This window comes from Rhincodon typus, chromosome 16 (genome assembly GCF_021869965.1).
Source record: "Rhincodon typus isolate 14 chromosome 16, sRhiTyp1.1, whole genome shotgun sequence".
Classification (NCBI taxonomy): domain Eukaryota; kingdom Metazoa; phylum Chordata; class Chondrichthyes; order Orectolobiformes; family Rhincodontidae; genus Rhincodon; species Rhincodon typus.
The window spans coordinates 11,040,869-11,060,721 of record NC_063347.1 but is presented as its reverse complement, the minus strand read 5'-3'; the positions used below and the strand labels follow the sequence as shown (position 1 = coordinate 11,060,721).

Genomic DNA, 19,853 nt, shown 5'->3' with positions numbered 1-19,853 from the left:
GTAGGGGGTAACATATAAACCTAGATGGGGGACTGGTTGGCGAATAGGAAACAAAGGATATGCCTTGATGGGTCAATTTCAGGTTGTTAGGATGTGAGGATTGGTGGGTCTTAGGATTCAATGTTCAGGCTTCAACTGTTTACAATCTATATAAATGGACTTGGATGCAGGGACAAATTATACAAAGGCAGATAGAAAAGGAAGTAGTGAAGAGGACAGAAGGAATCTTCAAATGCATATAGATAAAGCAAATGGGATAAAAATAAAGGTAGATGGAGTTTACATTGACCAATTCATCAACACTGAATGCAGTGGTGATTTACAAGATGAGGAGGCTATGCTCAGATTAGGTAAAGGGAATGGGAGGAAATTTGTGTTGGACGTTTATGTCTCGTGGGCAAGTTAAGTCAAATGGCCTGTTTCTGTGTGTTAAATACTGTGTTTAAGATTCACAAAATTAGAGGTCCATTTATATTTTTCTGTTGGTGCCTTTAAATGTACGTAAATGGGTTAAGAGTATAGGTCTCTGAGCGTGTAATGCTGAGTGTTATAATCTTGTGGATTTTTGTGGTGGTCAAAGCACAAATCACCGTGAGTGGGAGAGAGAATAAAATTAATTTGTGAATTGGAATACTTCTTATCTGATTTGGGATCTTGCTTTCTGCTGGAGTCAATAATGTATAACTCAACAGACACGTCTGAAAATTGTATTGGAGACGAGCAGCACAACAGCTCGTCCCAGCTGAACTAGACTCAAGGAACTTCTGTTGTCTTTAATGATGTTGGACGTTGATCTGATAGACAGAGGCTGTGATGTTAACGCCTCATGAAGGGTGGGCGAGTGTGTTTGTCATCCCACTTGCTGCTCACCCCCACCTCATATCTCACTCTCACCCTCTCTCGCATTCTCTCTGTGCCCAGACACGTTTAACCATTCGTTCACTCCCCCAACTAATATTGAAACCCATCCCTGGCAGTGACCTTAATGCTGCTGGTGTTTCTGTCAGTGAAGGTGTCAGGCTGGTGATCTAGTTGGCACAAGAAAATGGAAGCATGAATGCAAGCTGTCCTTCCATTAGATCAGAATGACCTCTAGCAAACCCCAGTTTTGGTTCCTCAACTAATTCCAGACTGCCTCACATCCTCCCCTTAAATTAAGCATTCGAACATCTGAAACCCAAGAGAAACAATTTGGATTATTTTTAAAATTAAGTCTCTTCAATAAGAAATTCCCCATTGTGACATTTCAATTGAACTATTGCAGAGATGGATCGAAGTTCACTGATGTGTATTTACACAGCTCAAGGCATTAAACATGATACCTGAGACAAACCTGATGGGGCTCTGTGCGCATCGTGCCAAACAGTAGGCAACTGCTGAGAGGGAGAGCCTTAGGATTTGGTGGCTGCTCTTAGAAGGTGGCCTTCAAAGCCGGCCTTCAAAGCCCAGGCACCCTGAAGCCTATCTGCACTCATAAATGCAAATTCTGGACTGCCCTGTTGGGATTTCTAGGCCTGGCACTTTGAAAAGGACTGTTTTTAATGCTATCTCTTTGTGGATAATTATTAAATCAGAATGACGAGCTCAGCAACTGAAATAATTAGGAATATGGATTTAAATTTATCTGCAGCTGCTGCGACTTTATTGTTGTCCTCTTGAGCTCCCCATAGAGACATTATTGCTGTCAGCTATCATTGGCACATGAGCTTAAAATGTGCTTTGTTTCTTTTTCCTCTCTTTATTTGATATTTTTAATTGTGTTGTTCTGTCCCTGCCGACATGACGATGCCTTGTGTTGCAGTACAAGCCTTTGCCATTTTTAATCTGAAGCTAGCTTTTCTGTGCTTATTTAGTTAGAGAAGAATGTGTCACAGTTGGAGAAAGTGAAAGAAGATCTGCATGCATCACAGGATGATTTGCGCAATGCCGACAGAGAAATCACGGTAGGTTTGCCTTTAATACAAATTGACCCAGAGAAGTGAAGCCAATTCCTCCAGCATTTTATTTTATCATTTAGCTTTTATTGAGTCTATTTTGGAGGCATGGGGTGTACATTTCTCCAATGCTTGTTTTACAGAGGGAGGGTGGAGAAGTGATAATGTCACTGGAGTGGTAATCTACAGGCCCAGGTTAATGCTGTAGGAACAGGGGCTCAACTTCCTCCACAAAGGTTGGTGGAATTTCAATTCCATTAATAAATTTGGAATCTAATCTCGGTGATGGTGACCATGAAACTACAGGGGGTCTCCGATTTACAAACATTTACTTAAGGCCTGAAACCGGAGCCATACCTAAAAATAGGTGGTGATGAGGGTGGTCTAGATTATCAAGTAAAATGACCTGCTGATATGGAGAAACAGTTTTTTTTAATATATTAGTTTAAGGTAGGTTTTCCTGTCTAAACCAGGGGAATCTGATCAAACCAGTGGCCGTGTTTGTTCATTTGCTTTGAAATAAACCAACTAAAGCAATCTCATCACACCAAGTGCTTGTTCTGTCTGCCTTCAGAGAGATTAAAAAGATACAGGTGAACAATTTGAATGTCTAATCTAGGTCGCAAAGAACTAATGTTGTTAAACCTCCCTCATGTCAAATTCTCACATGTATTGGGCTTCGATCAACAAGTCCTGTAAGATGTTCACTCAGTTACATGGATAATTTACTTTGAGGCTCTGTAGCAAACTCCAATTTGTAACAGCATCTTTGAGGCTCGCCACACCTTAGAGCTGAGATGCCATCAGAAGGCATGGGCAGAAAAATGGCAGATGGAGTTTAATCTGGACAAATGCGAGGTGAAGCATTTTGGAAGGTCAAGTACAGATGGCAGAACCCTTAGGAGTATTGATTTGTGGAGGGATCTGGGAAGTGGCAGCACAGGTAGGTAAAGTAGCGACAAAAGGCCTATGGCACGGTTACCTTCGTTGGAAGGGGCATTGAGTATAAGGTTAGGCAAGTTATGCTGCAGCTTTATAGAACTTTAGTTAGGCCACATTTGGAATATTGTGTACAGTTCTGATCACCACATTACCAGAGGATGTGAATGCTTTAGAGAGTTTTGCCAGGATGTTGCCTGGTATGGGGGATTTTAGCTATGAAGAAAGGTTGGATAGTCTGGGTTTGTTTTCACTGAAATGCAGGAGGTTGAGGGGCAACCTAATAGAAATTTATAGGTTTGTGAATGGCATGGATAGAGTGGAAAGTATGAGGTTTTTCCCAGGGTGGAACGGTTAATTACTAGGGGACACATGTTCAAGGTGTGGGGGTTTGAGTGAGGGAGATGTTGAAACAAGATGTGCGAGGCACATTTTTTTTGCACAAGGAGTGGTGCCTGCCTGGAACGTGCTGCTAGAGGAGGCGGTGGAAACAAACACAGTAGCAACATTCAAGAAGCCCCTGGATGAATACATGAATAGGAAGGGAATAGAGTGACACGGATCCTGTAAGTGGAGGCAGTTATGGTATGGAAGGGCAAAATGTGTCAGCAGAGACTTGGAGGGCCAAAGGGCCTGTTCTTTGTTTTTTGTCCTAAGAGCTCTGGGTATCAGTTTGGTGATGTCACGGAGAAGGTGTAAAAATCTCCCTTGGTTGTAAAAACTCTCCATCTCATTAATGTCCTTTAGGGAAGGAACTGCCATTCTTACCAGGTCTGGCCTGCATGTGACTGCAGACCCACAGCAATGTGGTTGATTCTGAACTGCCCTCTGAGCAACTAGGGATGGGCAATAAATGCTGCCTGGTCAGCGACACCCTCATCCTATTCATTAATTTTTTTAAAAATCACACTCATGCTTCAGTCTAAGTGGTTTAAGTTTAAATTTGATGAGAAACTACAAACTTTTGTCTTGAAGTTTTGTTTGGGATGTTAGTCTGTAATTATATGACTATAGTTATTTTAACATTCATTTAACAAATTTAAAAATAAACCAGTCAATGCCATTGTTAAAATAGATGACCATCAGTGACACATTATAGCGTTCATTGGCCAATATCACGGTCCTATCCAGGCAGAGAAACATGGCTATAAGTATAATTTTTGTCTGAAGAAAATATATCTCATTGTGGAATCTGTTCACTTCGTAAAGGGCAAAGTGCCCCACCCCCACATTTACATTTATCATTGTTTCTTTTTTCAAAAGGAACGTCGTTTTCTTTTTCTTCTGCCCTTGAAGTCATCCTCTACCCTTCCCCTCTCCCCACTCCACTTCATGTTGCAGAAGACTGAGCTTTGCAGTCCTCATAAAGAGACGCAAAATATTTGTTTTATAGAACCTAAAAAAGAAGGTGGAGTTCCTCCAGAAGTCCCTCAGCACGCCAAATCGCACAAACGAGGCAATCAGCCGCTTAATCTTTGAGAGGTGGGTGAACTAATTCTCTCTCTCAAGGTTCCGTGTCTGTTAATTTGCAGCTTTTTATTTATAACTATTCAGGAAACCTGGGGCACTTTAAAATGTATTTTTCCCCATTCTCTTTTGTGTCTGTCCTATGTTGCATATCAGCCCTGGGCCTGGCAATGTAAATGTATTATTTTTCCCTTTGTTGTACTCATTGCTGTGGGAAGGTATTTCTGACCATTTCTGCTTGCCTCAGTGCCACCGCAGGTCGCGTGGAAGGTTTGTGGCAAAGGAGGCTGTTCAGCCCATTGTGTCTGTGCCAGCAGAAAAGAGCTTTCAGTTTCATCCCAATTTCTAGTACTCGGTCCATTGCCCTGTGAGTTGCAGCACTACATATGCATATCCATTGCTTTTTGAAGCAGTAAAGGTTTCTGCCCTGTGACCTTTTTCAGGCAGAGAGTTCCAGATTCTCACCATCCTCTGGCTAAGAAATATTGTCCTCACTGCCCTCTAAACCTTCTATCAAGTATTTTAAACCTGTTGTGTCTCGTTGCTGACCTCTGCTAAGGAAAATCACTCCTTTCATTCCCTTCAATTAGGTCCTTCATAAGTGTATACACCTTGGTGAAATCTCCTTCTCCAATCAGTCTGCTGTGTTGAAAAAAGACAACCCTGGCCTAAGCAATCTTTCCTTGTAGCTAAAATTTTCTATTCCTGGCAACATCCTCATAAATCTTCTATGTCCTCTCTTCAGTGTGATCATATTCTTCTTGTCAAGCAATAAACAGACCTGGACACGTTACTGTAATCTAGCTAGTGCTTTATGCTACTTTACAAAAACCTGCTCCAATCCATCACAGCTCCTTGCTTCCTTACTTTTATTTCTGACTCTTACAGCTTACATTGAGTGCTGTTTTTATTCATCTACAAATAAACATATGTCCTTGACACTGATTTTAACATTGCAATATCACTCATCAATAATAACTGTTAAAAGGAAATTGGGTATTTACTTGAAAAGGTGAAATTTGCAGGACTAAGGCTAAAGAGCAGAGGAATTGGATGAATTGGTCAGCTCCTTCAGTGTTGGCACAGACCTAATAGGCAGTATCCTTCCTCTCTGCATTATTCTGCTATGCCCGTCACTTAGCATTCTGATAACTCTTATTAAAAAGCAAAGCCGCTACTGCATACAATCAAAAATTGTTAGCGTATTTTTTCTTATGAACAATGCTGCCCTTCTGAAATGCCTTGCTACAATGTTTCAAAAACCTTCAACATAGTAAATTACTTCCAATTTCGGTGTCTTTTGTGTGGAATGTTGTTCATGCAGTTGGGAAAACAGCCTGTTGAGTTCTTGCTAGCTTCACAACTGGTGTTGGTATATTACTGTCAGTTAATGCTGAAATTATTCTGGTGCTTGCAGCCCTGCCCCTGTGGATTTACAATACCCTAAACTGCACAAGCCGACTGTTGGAGAGGATATTGATCTGTCTGTGACATATGACTTTGATACCCCTGATCATGTTCCTCCAAAATCTCTCAGTACCTCGTCAAAGAAAATAAAACTAGACACAGCTGGGTAAGTGCAGTAAAATAGTTCATTAATGCATATAGGACGTAAAGTCAGAATATCTTTAGGGAGTAAACTGGCGACTAAGTTCCTAAGGTATTTGGGTTTCAAGTAGTTTGATTTTATCATTTCAGAATATGCAACAGATTAATAATTCTTTAAATTGTTGTGGTTATATATATTTACTTAAAAAACATGGATCTAATCAGGTTTCACACAATTTACATAAGCAAATTAACTTTTAGTCAGCTGGATTCACATTATTCCAGGTGTCAGATTTGTTAGCTTTATCTAACAGTAATCCACTGTTTCCGTTCACTTTGAATCTATCAGACTAGCAAATCTTCTCAATTTATATCTTCTCCCTGTTTGCTATGGTCCTTATGTTGGTCCTCCCAAAACTAACTGTCAATCTGCAATCTGCAAATACTCCTTACGAGTAAGGAATACAAAAATAGACATGTAGAACAAAGTTGATTATTTGAAACCAGGTTTTATCCATTATCCTACATCGCTGTATAGACTCCAGGTTGAACTAATGACAGTGTGATTGTCATGCTTTTCTAAGGCACTGCATAGTCCTTTTTGAAAGGTGTCAGTGTTTGAGCCACACCGAAATTACTTTTGTTTTAGTGTCACACACTAATTGTATTTGGTCCTTTTTCCACCTTTATTCTCCTATTTCATAGGTTACCAAAGTTAAGTCAGTCTACTAAATCAGTGGGCAAATCAAAGGTGAGCATTTACTTACCATCTTTGCATACCTAGTTGTTTCAGTGTTACCTCTGAGGACTGAATTTGCTAAATTGTCTTAAAAATAAATAGCAATTACCATGTAATCTAATCAAGGGTTCAGGTGTATGTCAACGTTAGTTGCAATGTTGAATCGTTGCAGGATTGTTTTTGGAATGCATAACAAACAGGCAAAATTATAGGAATTTTAACCACCTGGAACTTTGTACAGTATAGTTTTAAAGGTAACTCATTCATTCAGATTTTGCTTTTGTTTTTGCAGCCAACAGTAAATGCATTGTCATCTATCGGTGCCCTTTGACTGATACATGGAAATCACACCTGATTATTAATAACTGCAGAGTTAACAGAGTTATCAACAAGCCTGTGATTACTTTGAAATTTGAAAACACAAGGCAGAAAGATGTATCAAAGTTTTGAATGTAACAGGGCATGAACTCAATAGGTCAAATGGCCTCCTTTGCCATAATTGCTCCATGAACTACGGAACTTGCATGTCAGTGCGGTTCTGTGCTCAATGAGAGCACTTGGCAGCAAATCATGTTACTGCTGTAGTGAGGTTCCTTGCTGGGCCCACAGGGTGGCAATATACTCCCTGTACTAGCGCCCTCACTGGTCTTCCTAATAATGAAGTATGCCTAGTTATCTTTAAATTCAGAATTATCCAATTTTCAACAGTAATTTTCCAGATTTACCAGGCTGAAGGACCTTTTTTTTTTTAAAAAAAATCAAAATTTCCATCCAATATTTACCTCAATATTGATCAGTTCCTTGTTTAAGTATATTCTGAGATATACTTGCATTCCATTGGTCATATTGTCATGTAATTGTATAATGCATTGAGATTTCAGTGACCTCATTATTGTAATACATATGCACCCTGGGCCTGACAATCAGTATCAGTTTTTGGATAATCAGGTCATTTAAGTACTATTAACATGTTTTGCACCTGACATGTGACCCCAAAAATGAAACTAATGTGGCATTCAAAGATGTATTGAGACAAAATTTATTGGACCTTCATGTTAAGTGGGTAATACTTTGAACATCAGTCACCAAGTATCAGCCATAGATGTCCCTTTTTATCAATGATTGTGAGCAAATTATAAGAGTTTATGATTTATAACCGACAATGACAGAGTCCTTTCGGGATGTTTGGCCATTAGCAGCTATTACGCTGTAAAAATAAGATAATTAATAAAGCCACACTCCATCCTGACTTGGAATTATGTTGTCATTCCACCACAGACATTAGTTTGAAACCATGGAACTCCCTTGGAGTACCCACACCCCAAACGTTGTTGCAGTTAGAGAAGGCAGTTCACCACCTTTTTGACAGCAAAAACTTCGAGAATAAACGCTGAAATTTCTTAACCATCCTAAACTACCTCCCTTTCTCAAGAGCAACTTCTCAAGAACAAATTCAACTTCTGCCTAGCTGTCCAAACAGAAACTAAAAGTTTTTTTTTCCTCAAGCAATGGGTATTTCCCCTTAGCCCCAAATAAATTCCAGAGTCTTCTATCTGAAAGTCTAAGGCATGTTGACTCATAAACACTCCCAAGGCAAATAAACCTCCATGAGCTTCCACAAACTATCTCTTTTGTTTCAATAGGAATCACCAAGTCTACAGAAATACCTACAAATTGATCATTAAATCTCATCACACAGAAAACCTACATACTACTGAATCAAAATTCAGAATTCCAAAATATATACATTAAAATATGTCAAATCTATCTGAATGTTGATACCTTTAATCATACTTATCCCTAATTGTCCCTGAATCTGGTTTGCCAGAACAGTTTCAGATGGCAGTTAATTACAGAGGGGAGGTGATGGCCTAGTGGTTTTATCACTGGACAATTAATCCAGAAACTCGGCTAATGTTCTGATCCTGCCACAGCAGATAGTGGAATTTGAATTCAATGCAAAAAAAAATGTGGAATTAAGAATCCACTGATGACCAAGAAACCATTATCAATTATCAGAAAATCTCAACTGGTTCGTTTATGACCCAATTGATCAAGATCTCTTTGTATTCTTAGATAACCTTCTTCCCTGTCCACTATTCCGTCAATTTTATTAACATTAATCCAGGTGTCTGGATTCCCAACCCAGTAGTCTTACCACTATGCCATCTCTGTTTTGTGAGAAACTCGACAAATCTGTGCCAGAGCTCCAGCAGGATCGTCTTTCTTGACTCAGAAACTATGCACATACAAATGTAAAAATGTCCCTTCTCAAACTTATAATGTGTGTTTATTCACACAGATGTGACTCACTATGAAATCTTGCAGTGTGAATAATTGTTGCCTCCCTATGGTAATGTTCCCTATCATAAACCCAAATATTAGACAAAAGGGTTGGTGAGATCAGAAACAGTTCTTCTGATGAATTGGACTGTGACACATCTGCCTCCTCCCAACCAATAGAAACTGGTGTTCTGTATTTTACTATATTTAGCACTGTGCTTTGAAGTTGTTATTATTACAATGTTTGTGTACAAAGGAAGTGCAACCTAATGCATGTCCTTAAAAAGCTTGATAAAAGTCTGAAATATCTAGTTTAAATTTGAAAACTCAGCCTTTATTTATAAACCTGAACATGAGTTAGGTTTGACAATTTGATTGGATTTGTCTGGTTATGCGATGGTGGGGACTTCACCTCAAGCAAGTATTTGAATCTGTATTGCAGAAACCTTAAAAAAGCTTCTTTTTATCTTTAAGAAAATGAGCAATGATGAGGATGATCATATTCTCCCAGCATTCCTCAAAAACTCAATGCTGTTCCAAAAGAAACCTTGTGGTAGCTTCTTGAATCCACACATGAACCAAGGATCAGTAAGTGATGGGGATTGTTTCTTTCCTGTTCACTGTGTGGGAACTAAACTGGGCCTAGCTTCCTTCAGACCTATTGTGAAAAGCACATCTTTGTTACAATGTACTATTATTAAAGTTAACCATTTCCGATTAGACTTGCCCGAATTCTATAATTGTTCAGTAGATGTTTGGCGTTTGGGGAGTGGGAAGAACTGAGGAGTTTAAGCTTTTGTGCTGTTTACTAAATTTTATATTATTGTCTCAGCAATTTTTATTTTTACATAATAAAATCATTAACGTTATGCAGGATGAGTATCCAAACAAAAAATATTAAAAACCCAAGACAGCAGCAGTAACAGCCTAGATGCATGATCAGAGGTTAGGGAGGTTGTTTGGTTATCGGTTCTGAATGAGCACCCGTGTGGTTCTGAGTAACTCCTGAAGTGACCCACCCTGGAATCAAGACCAACAATTTTGACCTGGCAATTCATAAAGTATCTAGAATACAGGTATTATTTTTCTACTGTGCACAAGAAGTTACGTCAACCATCTCCAGAAGGCTGTTTGAGTTAGACTATACCGAGAGAGATTGTCATACATCAATTAACCTTCCTTAATTTCACGTCCTGCCTTCTGTTAAATTCAGCATTTTTGTTCAGAAGCAGGCTGGATATAGATGCTTTCTTCAGTTTTTTTTAAATTGGTGTATCGCTCTCGTAATGGCTCATATTTTGCATGGCTAACCAAGGCACTTGCTGTTCGTTTTGCTAACAGGCCCATCGAATTTCTGAGAGCCCTGCACTACAATTCTGTGTTTTCCGATCAGGACAGTGCACCGCCTACAAGCATTCTGAAACCTGGGCGCCCAGTGGAGTTTCTGTTCAACTAATTACATTGAAAAATCAGGCACACAGAATCTGAACTAGAAAGTGTCATTGGAATATTTGGTTCAGTGTAAAATCATGTACAGAAAGCAAAATAGCGAGGGCAAGGAAAATGGGATTGGAAGTGTTATAAGAAGAAATATAAACTTAAGATACTTTAATCCCCAGGAATAATTAAAATTTGGAGGAATATGACTCCATTCTAAAAGTTAGTCTTCAAACCAGTGAAGTTAGTTGCTAGTAATTAAGATTTAATCATGCTTTTTTTTTTTAAAAAAATTTATTTAGCAATTGAATGAGTAAGTGCACACTTTTTTCACTGATATGTTTCGTGAGCAGCTGGAGGGTAAGCACCAAGCTTTTATGTTCCTTTATTGTTTGAATGTTGAGTCTGTCAGTGAGGTACATGTCGTGAAGTTTGTGGAGTAAAGCAAATTGGATAGAAACTTTTAGATTTTAGCATTTAACCGTGCTATGTGCAGAAGTGGGTTCAGTTTAGTCCTTAATAACCTCACCATTTTTAACCCAAAATCCAGGCTACTGTTAATTTCTCTTGTTTTGTCCCAGGTGCGGACTGGCTTCGATGGAATGGGGGGAAGGACCAAGTTTATTGAACCTGTATCTTTTGCTGGATTTTCAAGTTGTTTTTGGGTGAAATGAAATAGAGAGATAGAGAATAATGCATCTGACGAAGGTGGAGCTCAACATGTTTTGTGCTAGAGAGGAGCCAAGTTTCTGTCTCTGTATCCAGATTGTTTGCAGTTTTGTAGCCAATTTGGTCAGTTGAACAGTAGAGCAGAAGGATGCAATCAGTGAAGAGGATACAGAACTTGTGGGAATCTGGGCACCTCTAAGTACGGATATTGAGCAAACTGTCGACACAGACCGAGAGGGTGAGACGGGTGGGAAGCCCTGTCTCTCTCGGTCATGTCTCTAAAGGGTAGAACATAGATCAGAAGGAAGGACCAACGATGCATCCTTGGGGAAGACAGAAGTCATGATGAATGAATGTAAAGAGAAGCCAATGCTGGATATACTCCAGCCACAATGGGAAAAGTACGAGTTGATAAGTTTAAAATATTTTTCAATTCATACCAACCATTACATTTTGAGGATGATTGTGTTGTAGTCATGACTTGTTAATCCAGAGAACTTCATTCTCCTGGTGGGCAAAAATGTGTGTGTCATTTCAAAAATACAAGGAGGTGAATAATAGCTTTTTAAACTGTTGCTTGTTTTTCAAAAAAAAAATTACTTTTCTTTAACTTTCCTTCAGACCAAAATGACTGAAATTCGGCCACTGCCATTAAAGGCGAAGAGGAAGAAAGTGTCTCGGACAGCTGTCAAGCCTTCTGTTTGCAAGCAGCACAAGTTGGAGGATTTCCTGATTTGATTCTTGAATTTCAGGGACGCAGTTTGACTTTGAACCGAATGCCAGGTCTGCAGTAGCATGTTAATGTTGACATCAGTGTCGAAACCCATACTAGAAAAATGCGGCTGGCCTGCACTAAATGACAAACAAGCTAAATATACTGCAGGGTTGTTAAAGTCAACAGTCCCAAGAGCAAAAAGCCTTGTTGTTCTTCACAATAATTGAACCATTTCAACTCCAGATAGCCTACTGATGTTACCCTCATCCCTGAAAGCCTTAAATAATTGGCATTCCAAAAAGGAGAAATCACCATGGTTTTAAATAAAACTCTTACTCAAGAAGAGGTGACAGTGTAAAGAGTAGAAGAACTTTGATTGAAATCAGATTTCATATTATGAATATCGACAGATATTGCTTTGGCTTTACCTGATGATCGTGAGGTATTTATACCAGGGAGTACACCATAATCACCCAGCAACAAACACCCCAAGTCAAGTATAGCATGGGTTAGGTGAAGAGTATATCTCTGTGCTGTGCCAGGCAACCTTTATTTATTTGTATAAGTGTGACATTTTCTTGTTTCCTTGAGTGTGTCCCTCCCTGAATGACAGTGTCACTTTTTAGTGCCAAATTGGAGTGGCCTTAAAATAGGAATTTAGGAGTTTGTAGCTTTTGAAACTATCCAAACTTATAGTGAAGCAACTAATTGCAAAAAAAATTCCTGAGCCAGTCCCAGCCCATTTCATGTTGAATTGACATTGTCAGCAGTGACTTACATTCCAAAGGTCTGGGTTGGATTTGAAGTTAATCTGGTCCCAGAATTTAGTTCATGGTCATCTAGTAAAGGGCTTCCTATGTTTGCTTTATTATCATCTGAATCCCTGGGCTGAATTAACCTGCCGATCTGAGTCACACGCATGGAGCTGCCCTTTGACTGTAATATACCAGTGACTCCTCAGTACAGATGCCAGCTCAACACTGCATAAGTGCTCAAGGTGCAATAGTGTCAAGCTGGACTCTTCAAATTCCTGTCACTGGCTATTAGGTTTCAGCATCATTTTGAACAGAATTGATTTTATATTTGCAACATTTTCACAGTAATGAAATAGTAGGTTTACTTTGTACATCAGTGTGCAATTTAGGGGCAGATAACCACATCAGTCACCACAGGACTCCTAGCTAGTGGAAGGGTTTGAATTGATTGACATTTTAATATTACAAATGCACAGAAGAAGCAGCCAGCTCTTGTGATTCACTGAGGTATCCAGCATCCCCACCTGACAATGTATCATTGCCATTTACCTGTAAGCTTCCACTTCTTACTTTAGTAGACACTTAATGTACATACTGATCTAGGACAGTCTTATTTTTAAAGTCCTATAGTAAAGTGAAATGATTTTTGTAGACGTTACCTCTTATACTCTACTAATGACCATTTTTTGTTTCTTTTCCCTTTGTTTATATTTTTTTCAATATGACAACTGATGGCATTGAGGGAACTGGCAGAGGATGGTTCCTAAGCCTGACCTAATGGTGCACAGAGATACTAAACAAACATTGCTGAAGAAAGCCTACAGCACGGAGGCAGGCTCAACAATCTTGCAACTTGTATTTTCATTCCGCTCCCTTGAACTGTCAGGCTCAGTAATTTGTTTTTCAGTCAATCTTTGTTTATGCAAGTGTTGAGCTTTCACTGTAACATCTAATTATAATTCTTCTCAGGTGATAATTCAGGATGTCTGCCTCCATACTATGTCCCACAAGCAGTGTCCGTCAAGCTATATACAAGCAATTTTCTCTAATGGGGAGAAGATGCCGATGGTCCTTTGCGGACTATGGCTAATTACTTACCATTCTTGATTTCGATAGAAGTGCCTTTGGTGATTTCTTCAAAAGAGTGGTCCTTGTTGATGAGACTGCCTCTTTAAAAGTCTTCGGTAGCAAGTGCATCTAATAAGGTTAAAACTTTTCAGTTGGTATAAACTTAGCACTATATTAAATATTTTTAAAGCCCTTCATAAACACAGCACTTATTTAAAAACCAATTGGTGAAAAATAAGAATGTTAACTCTTATGAACCATGAATTGTTTCCTAAATCTTGTATTAATATTACAATTGGAAATCAAAGTAATTTATCCTTCACATTGGAAAAGCGATGTGTTTTAGTTGGTTTAAAACTGTTTTATTCTGTAATAATTGCTTGATTTGGGTGAGATTTTCACTTTGGGTTTATATTTTATGTTCTCATCAAAATAGGATGCAGTTTTTTTAAAAAAAGCATTTTACTTCTGTATGGGATTGCTCTGACTATCCAGCTGGTTTCTCTCTCTGTTTCAGTTTGGTGCGAGTAACATATCACTGTAAGAATATATCCCATTGGTCAGGCTGTTGGTCTAGAAATAAATGAGCTCCTCCAATGCCGATGGTGACTTGAGAAATTCGAGAGGAACTTAATACGTTATCATTGTATGTCAAACAATGCTGTCTGTTCCTTCATTGTCACCTTAGAGACATGAGAAATCACAGAAAGCAGCCTGTTTTGACTTTGTGTATTGCCTGATTCTAGCCAGCTGGTAAAATAAATAAGTGATGTCATCCATCAAAATCCTTTCAGTTCCATGTCTCCTTAAATTTTAAAAGAATCTTATCAGTCAACACATCAACAATTCAGTCCTCTAATCCTGAACTACATTAGCCAGAAAGGCTAGACTTTGATCAAGATTTCTTTAGATTGAGAATGTAAATGGGCTCTGGTACAAAGATTTCAAATTGCCCATTGGGATTACAATCTGTAAAGAAATGATTAATATTTCGTATCTGCTGCTGTTACCCAGCGAGCCTTGGCAGTGAATTGATTTTATTTCTGAGTGAAACATCCCTACATTATGTGTTTTGGATCTGAAATGTGCTTGGATTAGGTCTATTTAGTTACTGAATTTGGAATTGACAGTAATTGCAGGTTGAATTTGATGGCATAGGCTTTGTTTCCTCTCTGTTAGTGGTGTTTGTTTGTTTTGAGATTAGGTGAATTTTCTGGTATGATTTGTGTTGGGTGTTTGTCTCAAGTCCTTTATTTGAAACTTTTTCACAGTGGTTTTCAATCTGATTCATTTGGTCCTGAATGCTTATTGCTTGACATCAAAAATAGATGAATCAAGGAATCTCTTAACAGCTGCATGAGAAACCGGTTCGCAGTAGGATCATAGGCACAATATGTGCAATTGTGGTCAAACATATAAAACACAATTTTTGCATATTTAGTAATCTGTAAAGAAGCAGAACAAGGGCATTCTCTCACCAATGTCACATCCACACAGCAGCCTGTGCCAAATACTCAAAAACTGGGTGAAAATCTTTTGAGTTGAGTTCATAATTTAAAAAGGATTACAGTTTCTGGACATGAATTACTAAGTGACGTCTATGTGATGCATTAAAGAAGTAACCACCTTGAATTAATTACAGCCATTTTGCAGTCCAGGTGGCAGTTAGCATAGCCTTCTTACCACTGTTAAATCTATTGATTTTTGACACACTTGTGCTTCCAATAGTTTCTTAACAGTTCTGAATAGTTTTGCGGCGCTTCTTTTGCAGCCTGTTCATTTATTTGGTTCATTACAATGACGAATCTGCTTTTGAGTACAATTGTCATTTAAAAAAGCTGAATGATATATGTTTATATCTTGGGCATCGATGTAATTGGATTATTTATATACGTTTGTTGTACAGTATGTGACACGATTAAATATTTTGACTCAAATGTTTTCTTGCTCGTCTCTTCAATAAACAATAGCATCCAGACCACTAATATAAGAACTAGGAACAGGAGTAGGCAGTTCAGCTCCTCGAGCCTGCTCCACCATTTCATAGGATCATGGTGGTCTCAACTCCACTTTCCTACCCACTCTCTAAAACCTTCAACCAATTATTAATTAAAAATCTGTCTAACTCCATAAATTTACTCAATGTCCCAGCATTCACCAGACTCTGGGGTAGTGAATTCTATCAATTCACAACAGTTTCAGAGAAGTAATTTCTCTTCAAATCAGCTTGTCCTAAAACTATGACCTTGTGTTCTAGATTGCCCCACATGAGGAAACATCCTTTCTACTTTGTCAATCCCCTTTAGCATCTTATATACCTCAATCAGATCTCTCATCCTTCTAAACTCCAGAGAGTATAGGTCTAAACTACTCAATCTCTCTTCATAAGTCATGATGTGGCAGTGCCAATGTTGGACTGGGGTGGACAAGATCAAAAATCACACAACACCATGTTATAATCCAAAAGGTTTATTTGAAGACACAAGCTTTTGGACTCTCATTCCTTCTTCAGGTGTCAGTGAGAGAGGTGGCATCAGACAAAATTTATAAGCAAAAGATCAAAGGGTCATAGAACTAATGCAAATGTATTGAACAAACCTAAGATGGCTGTTAAATCTTTCAGCAGTTTGAAAGGATTCATATGAAAATTCCAGAATTTCTTTCAAGTCACTGCCCTACAATAACTCAAGGTTTTAATAGTTCCCTCAGTGTACCAGAGGTGACATCCCAGGTCAGACAATGCATTTCATGTGTGAGACCTTGTCTAGAATCTGGCCACGTATCAACTTAGAGTCAGACTAGTTTTCTTTCCAAAGGGGGAATTTATAAAATGCCACATTGACTAAATTGTGTGTTTTTGAACACAATAGAATGTATCTGCAATTACAAATCAGCAAATGCAAATTCACCCCCTGTGCATGTGTGTGTGTTTTTGTGATGAATTGACACCACATACCAATCACCAGACAGGGATGTCCCCTTCGCAATAGGGGAGCACTTTGGCAGTCAAGGATTTTCTGCCTTGGGTCTTCGGGTAAACGTTCTCCAAGGCGGACTTCAGGATACACAACAATCCAGAGACTGATAGACAATTTCTGTACCCATGAGGACGGCCTCAACTGGGATCTTGGGTTTACATCGCACTATAGGTGACCGCATCACACTATATACTGTCACACACACCTATGCACCCTGTCTCATACATTCACTCTCGCACGCCCACACACTCTCTTTCCCTCGTGCATACACACACACATGGTGCGCACACAAATCTATGGAGTGAATTTGCATTTGCAGATTTATAATTGCACATGCATTCTATTTTGTTCAAAAAGCACACAATTTGTAGAATTTTATAAATTCCGTCTTTAGAAATAAAGCCAGTTTGACTTCCAAGTTGATACATAGCCAGATTCTAAACAAGGCCTCACACCTAAAATGCATTGTCAGACCTAGGATGTCACCTCTGGTACATTGAGGGAACTGATATCACAGGGCAGTGACTTGAGAGAAATTCCGGAATTTGCATATTAATCCTTTCTAACTGATTAAAGATTTGATGTGAAGATGCCGGTGTTGGACTGGGGTGGACCCAAAAGCTTTCGTTTTCAAATAAACCTATTGGACTATTATTTGGTGTCGTGTGATTTTTAACCTGATTAAAAGATATAACCACCATTTTAGGTTTGTTCAACGCATTCGCATCAGTTCTATCACCCTTTGACCTTTTGCGTATAAATTCTGTGTCTGATGCCACCTCTCTCACTGACACTGAAGGAGCGAGACTCCGAAAGCTTGTGATTTCAAATAAACCTGTTAGACTATATCCTGGTGCTGTATGATTTTTGACTTGACTGCATTCGTCAAGCCTTTCATCTCTGAAATCGATCTAGTGAACCTTCTCTGATCTGCCTGCAAAATAACGACATCCTTCGTCAAGTAAGGAGACCGAAATTGTACATAATACTCGGCGCAGTCTCACTAATGCCTTGTACAGTTGCAGCAACACTTCCCTATTTTTATACTCTATTCCTTACAAAATTCCATTGGTTTTCCTTATTACCTGCTGTAACCTTCACAACTATTGTGCTGAATGTTCGGTGAGGAATCGGGAAGGTCAAATCTAATAACTTATCAGTACATGTGTCAAAGCAAGTAAGTTCAAACTGAAAAAGAAACAAAAAACTCAGCAAGTCTAACAGCAGTGTGGAGACAGTTAACATTTTGAGTCTGACCTGACTCCTCAGAACTGAAACTATTGACAGAGGAAAAGTGAAAGTAACAGATGGTGAGGGTGCCTAGTGCAAAAAGCAAAGCGAGTGCTAGTGGTGGTAGCGATGGAGATGGAAAATAGGGGTGAATAGGAGGTTATGGGTCTACACTGCTGAGAGCAAATCCAACAAGCGACAAACAGGACAGGGCACGATGGAGCTGCAATCATAATGGAAGACAGGGCTCATGTCTGAAGTTGTTAAATTTGACATTGAGTCCTAGAAGCTACAAGGTGCCTAAGCAGAAAATGAGGTGCTGTTCCTCGAGTTTGCATCAAAAAACTGATTCTGTGAATAGACTTACACTGAACAGTCCTCTTTAACACAGTAAAATTTCCCCAGACACTTCACAGGAGTCTCGGGAGACACCGAGCCATGCAAGGAGATATTAAGACAAATAATCAAAACCTCGGTTGCAGGTGGATGCTAGGATGCATTTTAAAGGACGAGATCGCGGTAGAGAGATTGAGAGAAATTTCCAGAGCCCAAAGCCATGAAAGCTGAAGGTACAGCCGCTGATAGAGGAAAGGTTAAAATCAAGAGGCTAGCATTAGAATGCACTTGTTTTTCAGTTATGTAGAGATTTGAGAGATATAGAGGGGTGAGGCTCTGGAGACATTTGAAAACAAGGACAAATTACAGGACCTGAAATGGTTTCTGTCATGCCATAATACCAAAGATTGTTTTCTTAATAAAGCATTTTGCCTTGTCTAACAACTTGCTCAGACTGCATGCTGACCTCTTGTGCACATCCAATTCTCACTACTCAGCTCCTAAGGCTATGTATTGCCTTTCCAAACATCACCATATATCTACCAATCCTTTTTTGAGACCCTCCTTTGAAACGTATCTCTAAGCTTTTGGTCATCTGTCCAATGTATTGCCTTAAGTGGCTCAGGTTCAAAATTGTTAAAGCTCCTGTAAAGTGTCTGACTATTTTGAGGATGTTTTATAAATGGAGACTTCTGCATGTTAGATCTATGCAAATGTTAATCTATAATCAGCCACTGGGAATTACATTGATCCCTACTCTCTTCCATGTTCCCAGCATCACAGCTGGTCTTGTTAGACTCAGCTGGAGAGAACCATGCTGTACTGAATAAAGCTCCTTCTGTATGATTGGCACTTGAACTCTGAGCACAGCATCCTTCCCACATGCGCCTCAAATCCCTTTGCATGGGCCAGTCCTGGCAATAGTTACAGCTATTTTGCAATGCAGTCCAGTACTTAAACTCAAGTGGAAGTTACCAGAGACTTGCCCTATTGTCAACGTTTATTAGCTTGTTCATTCCAATGATGAATCTGGTTTGTAGAACACAGAAAGAAGCCATTCAGCCCATTTATGCACAATTTCTTTGAAAAGCTAAATTTGGAGTTTCATGACGAGTATAACTATTTGCATTCAGCAGTAGTTGGTGCTTATTTTTTTTTCTACAGTATTTTAAAATGGCAACAAAAAATACACCATCCACCCTTGAGCCTAAAGATATTTTGAACAGGAATTTTCACAAGAACCTATCCCCCCCAGCCCCCATTTGCATTTGCTGTGTACCTTAGCATAAGCCCAAAGGAATTCACAAGAACATAATCAAGCAAAATTTGGCAAAGACAAGCCGGATGTTAGGACAAGTAGAGAAAGGTTATGGAGTGAGCTTAAAGGAATCGGATGGAAAGGATTAGAGAAGGAACTCCAGAATTTGGGGCCTGGATAAATTAAAGCATAGCCACCAGTGGAAGTTAAAGAGTCAAAGATCCCTAGAAGAAGGGTCTGGAGTAGGATACTGGAATGATGAGTCTATGAAGGGATTTGAAGACAGGCCTCAGGAATTTATGTCTGAATTGATGCTGGACAACCTCATGCAGGGTAGGGGTAGCATCCCTACTTCTGTCCCCTTGGTACCAGAGGTGATTAACAACATCTCTGAACAGGTTGATTCAAAGATAGTGGGAACTGCAGGTGCTGGAGAATCTGAGATAACAAGGTGTAGAGCTGGATGAACACAGCAGGCCAAGCAGCATCAGAGGAGC

At 39.2% G+C, this 19,853-nt stretch overlaps 1 protein-coding gene across 3 annotated transcripts in view; it reads left to right on the top strand.

Annotated features, from left to right (window-relative positions):
• LOC109916484 (TRAF-interacting protein) overlaps positions 1-15,489 on the top strand; it is a 41,466-nt gene extending 25,977 nt beyond the window's left edge. The window contains exons 10-16 of one of the 3 annotated variants that reach the window (XM_020516202.2): positions 1,854-1,943; positions 4,267-4,355; positions 5,758-5,913; positions 6,594-6,639; positions 9,385-9,498; positions 10,929-10,979; positions 11,638-15,489. In XM_020516202.2, the coding sequence (XP_020371791.2) occupies positions 1,854-1,943; positions 4,267-4,355; positions 5,758-5,913; positions 6,594-6,639; positions 9,385-9,498; positions 10,929-10,979; positions 11,638-11,754 (663 nt within the window). In that variant the 3' untranslated portion in view covers positions 11,755-15,489. The remainder of the gene's footprint in view (positions 1-1,853; positions 1,944-4,266; positions 4,356-5,757; positions 5,914-6,593; positions 6,640-9,384; positions 9,499-10,928; positions 10,980-11,637) is intronic. The other 2 variants (XM_048606532.1, XM_048606533.1) reach the window with 2 other exon arrangements.
• The last annotated feature ends 4,364 nt before the right edge of the window (positions 15,490-19,853 follow it).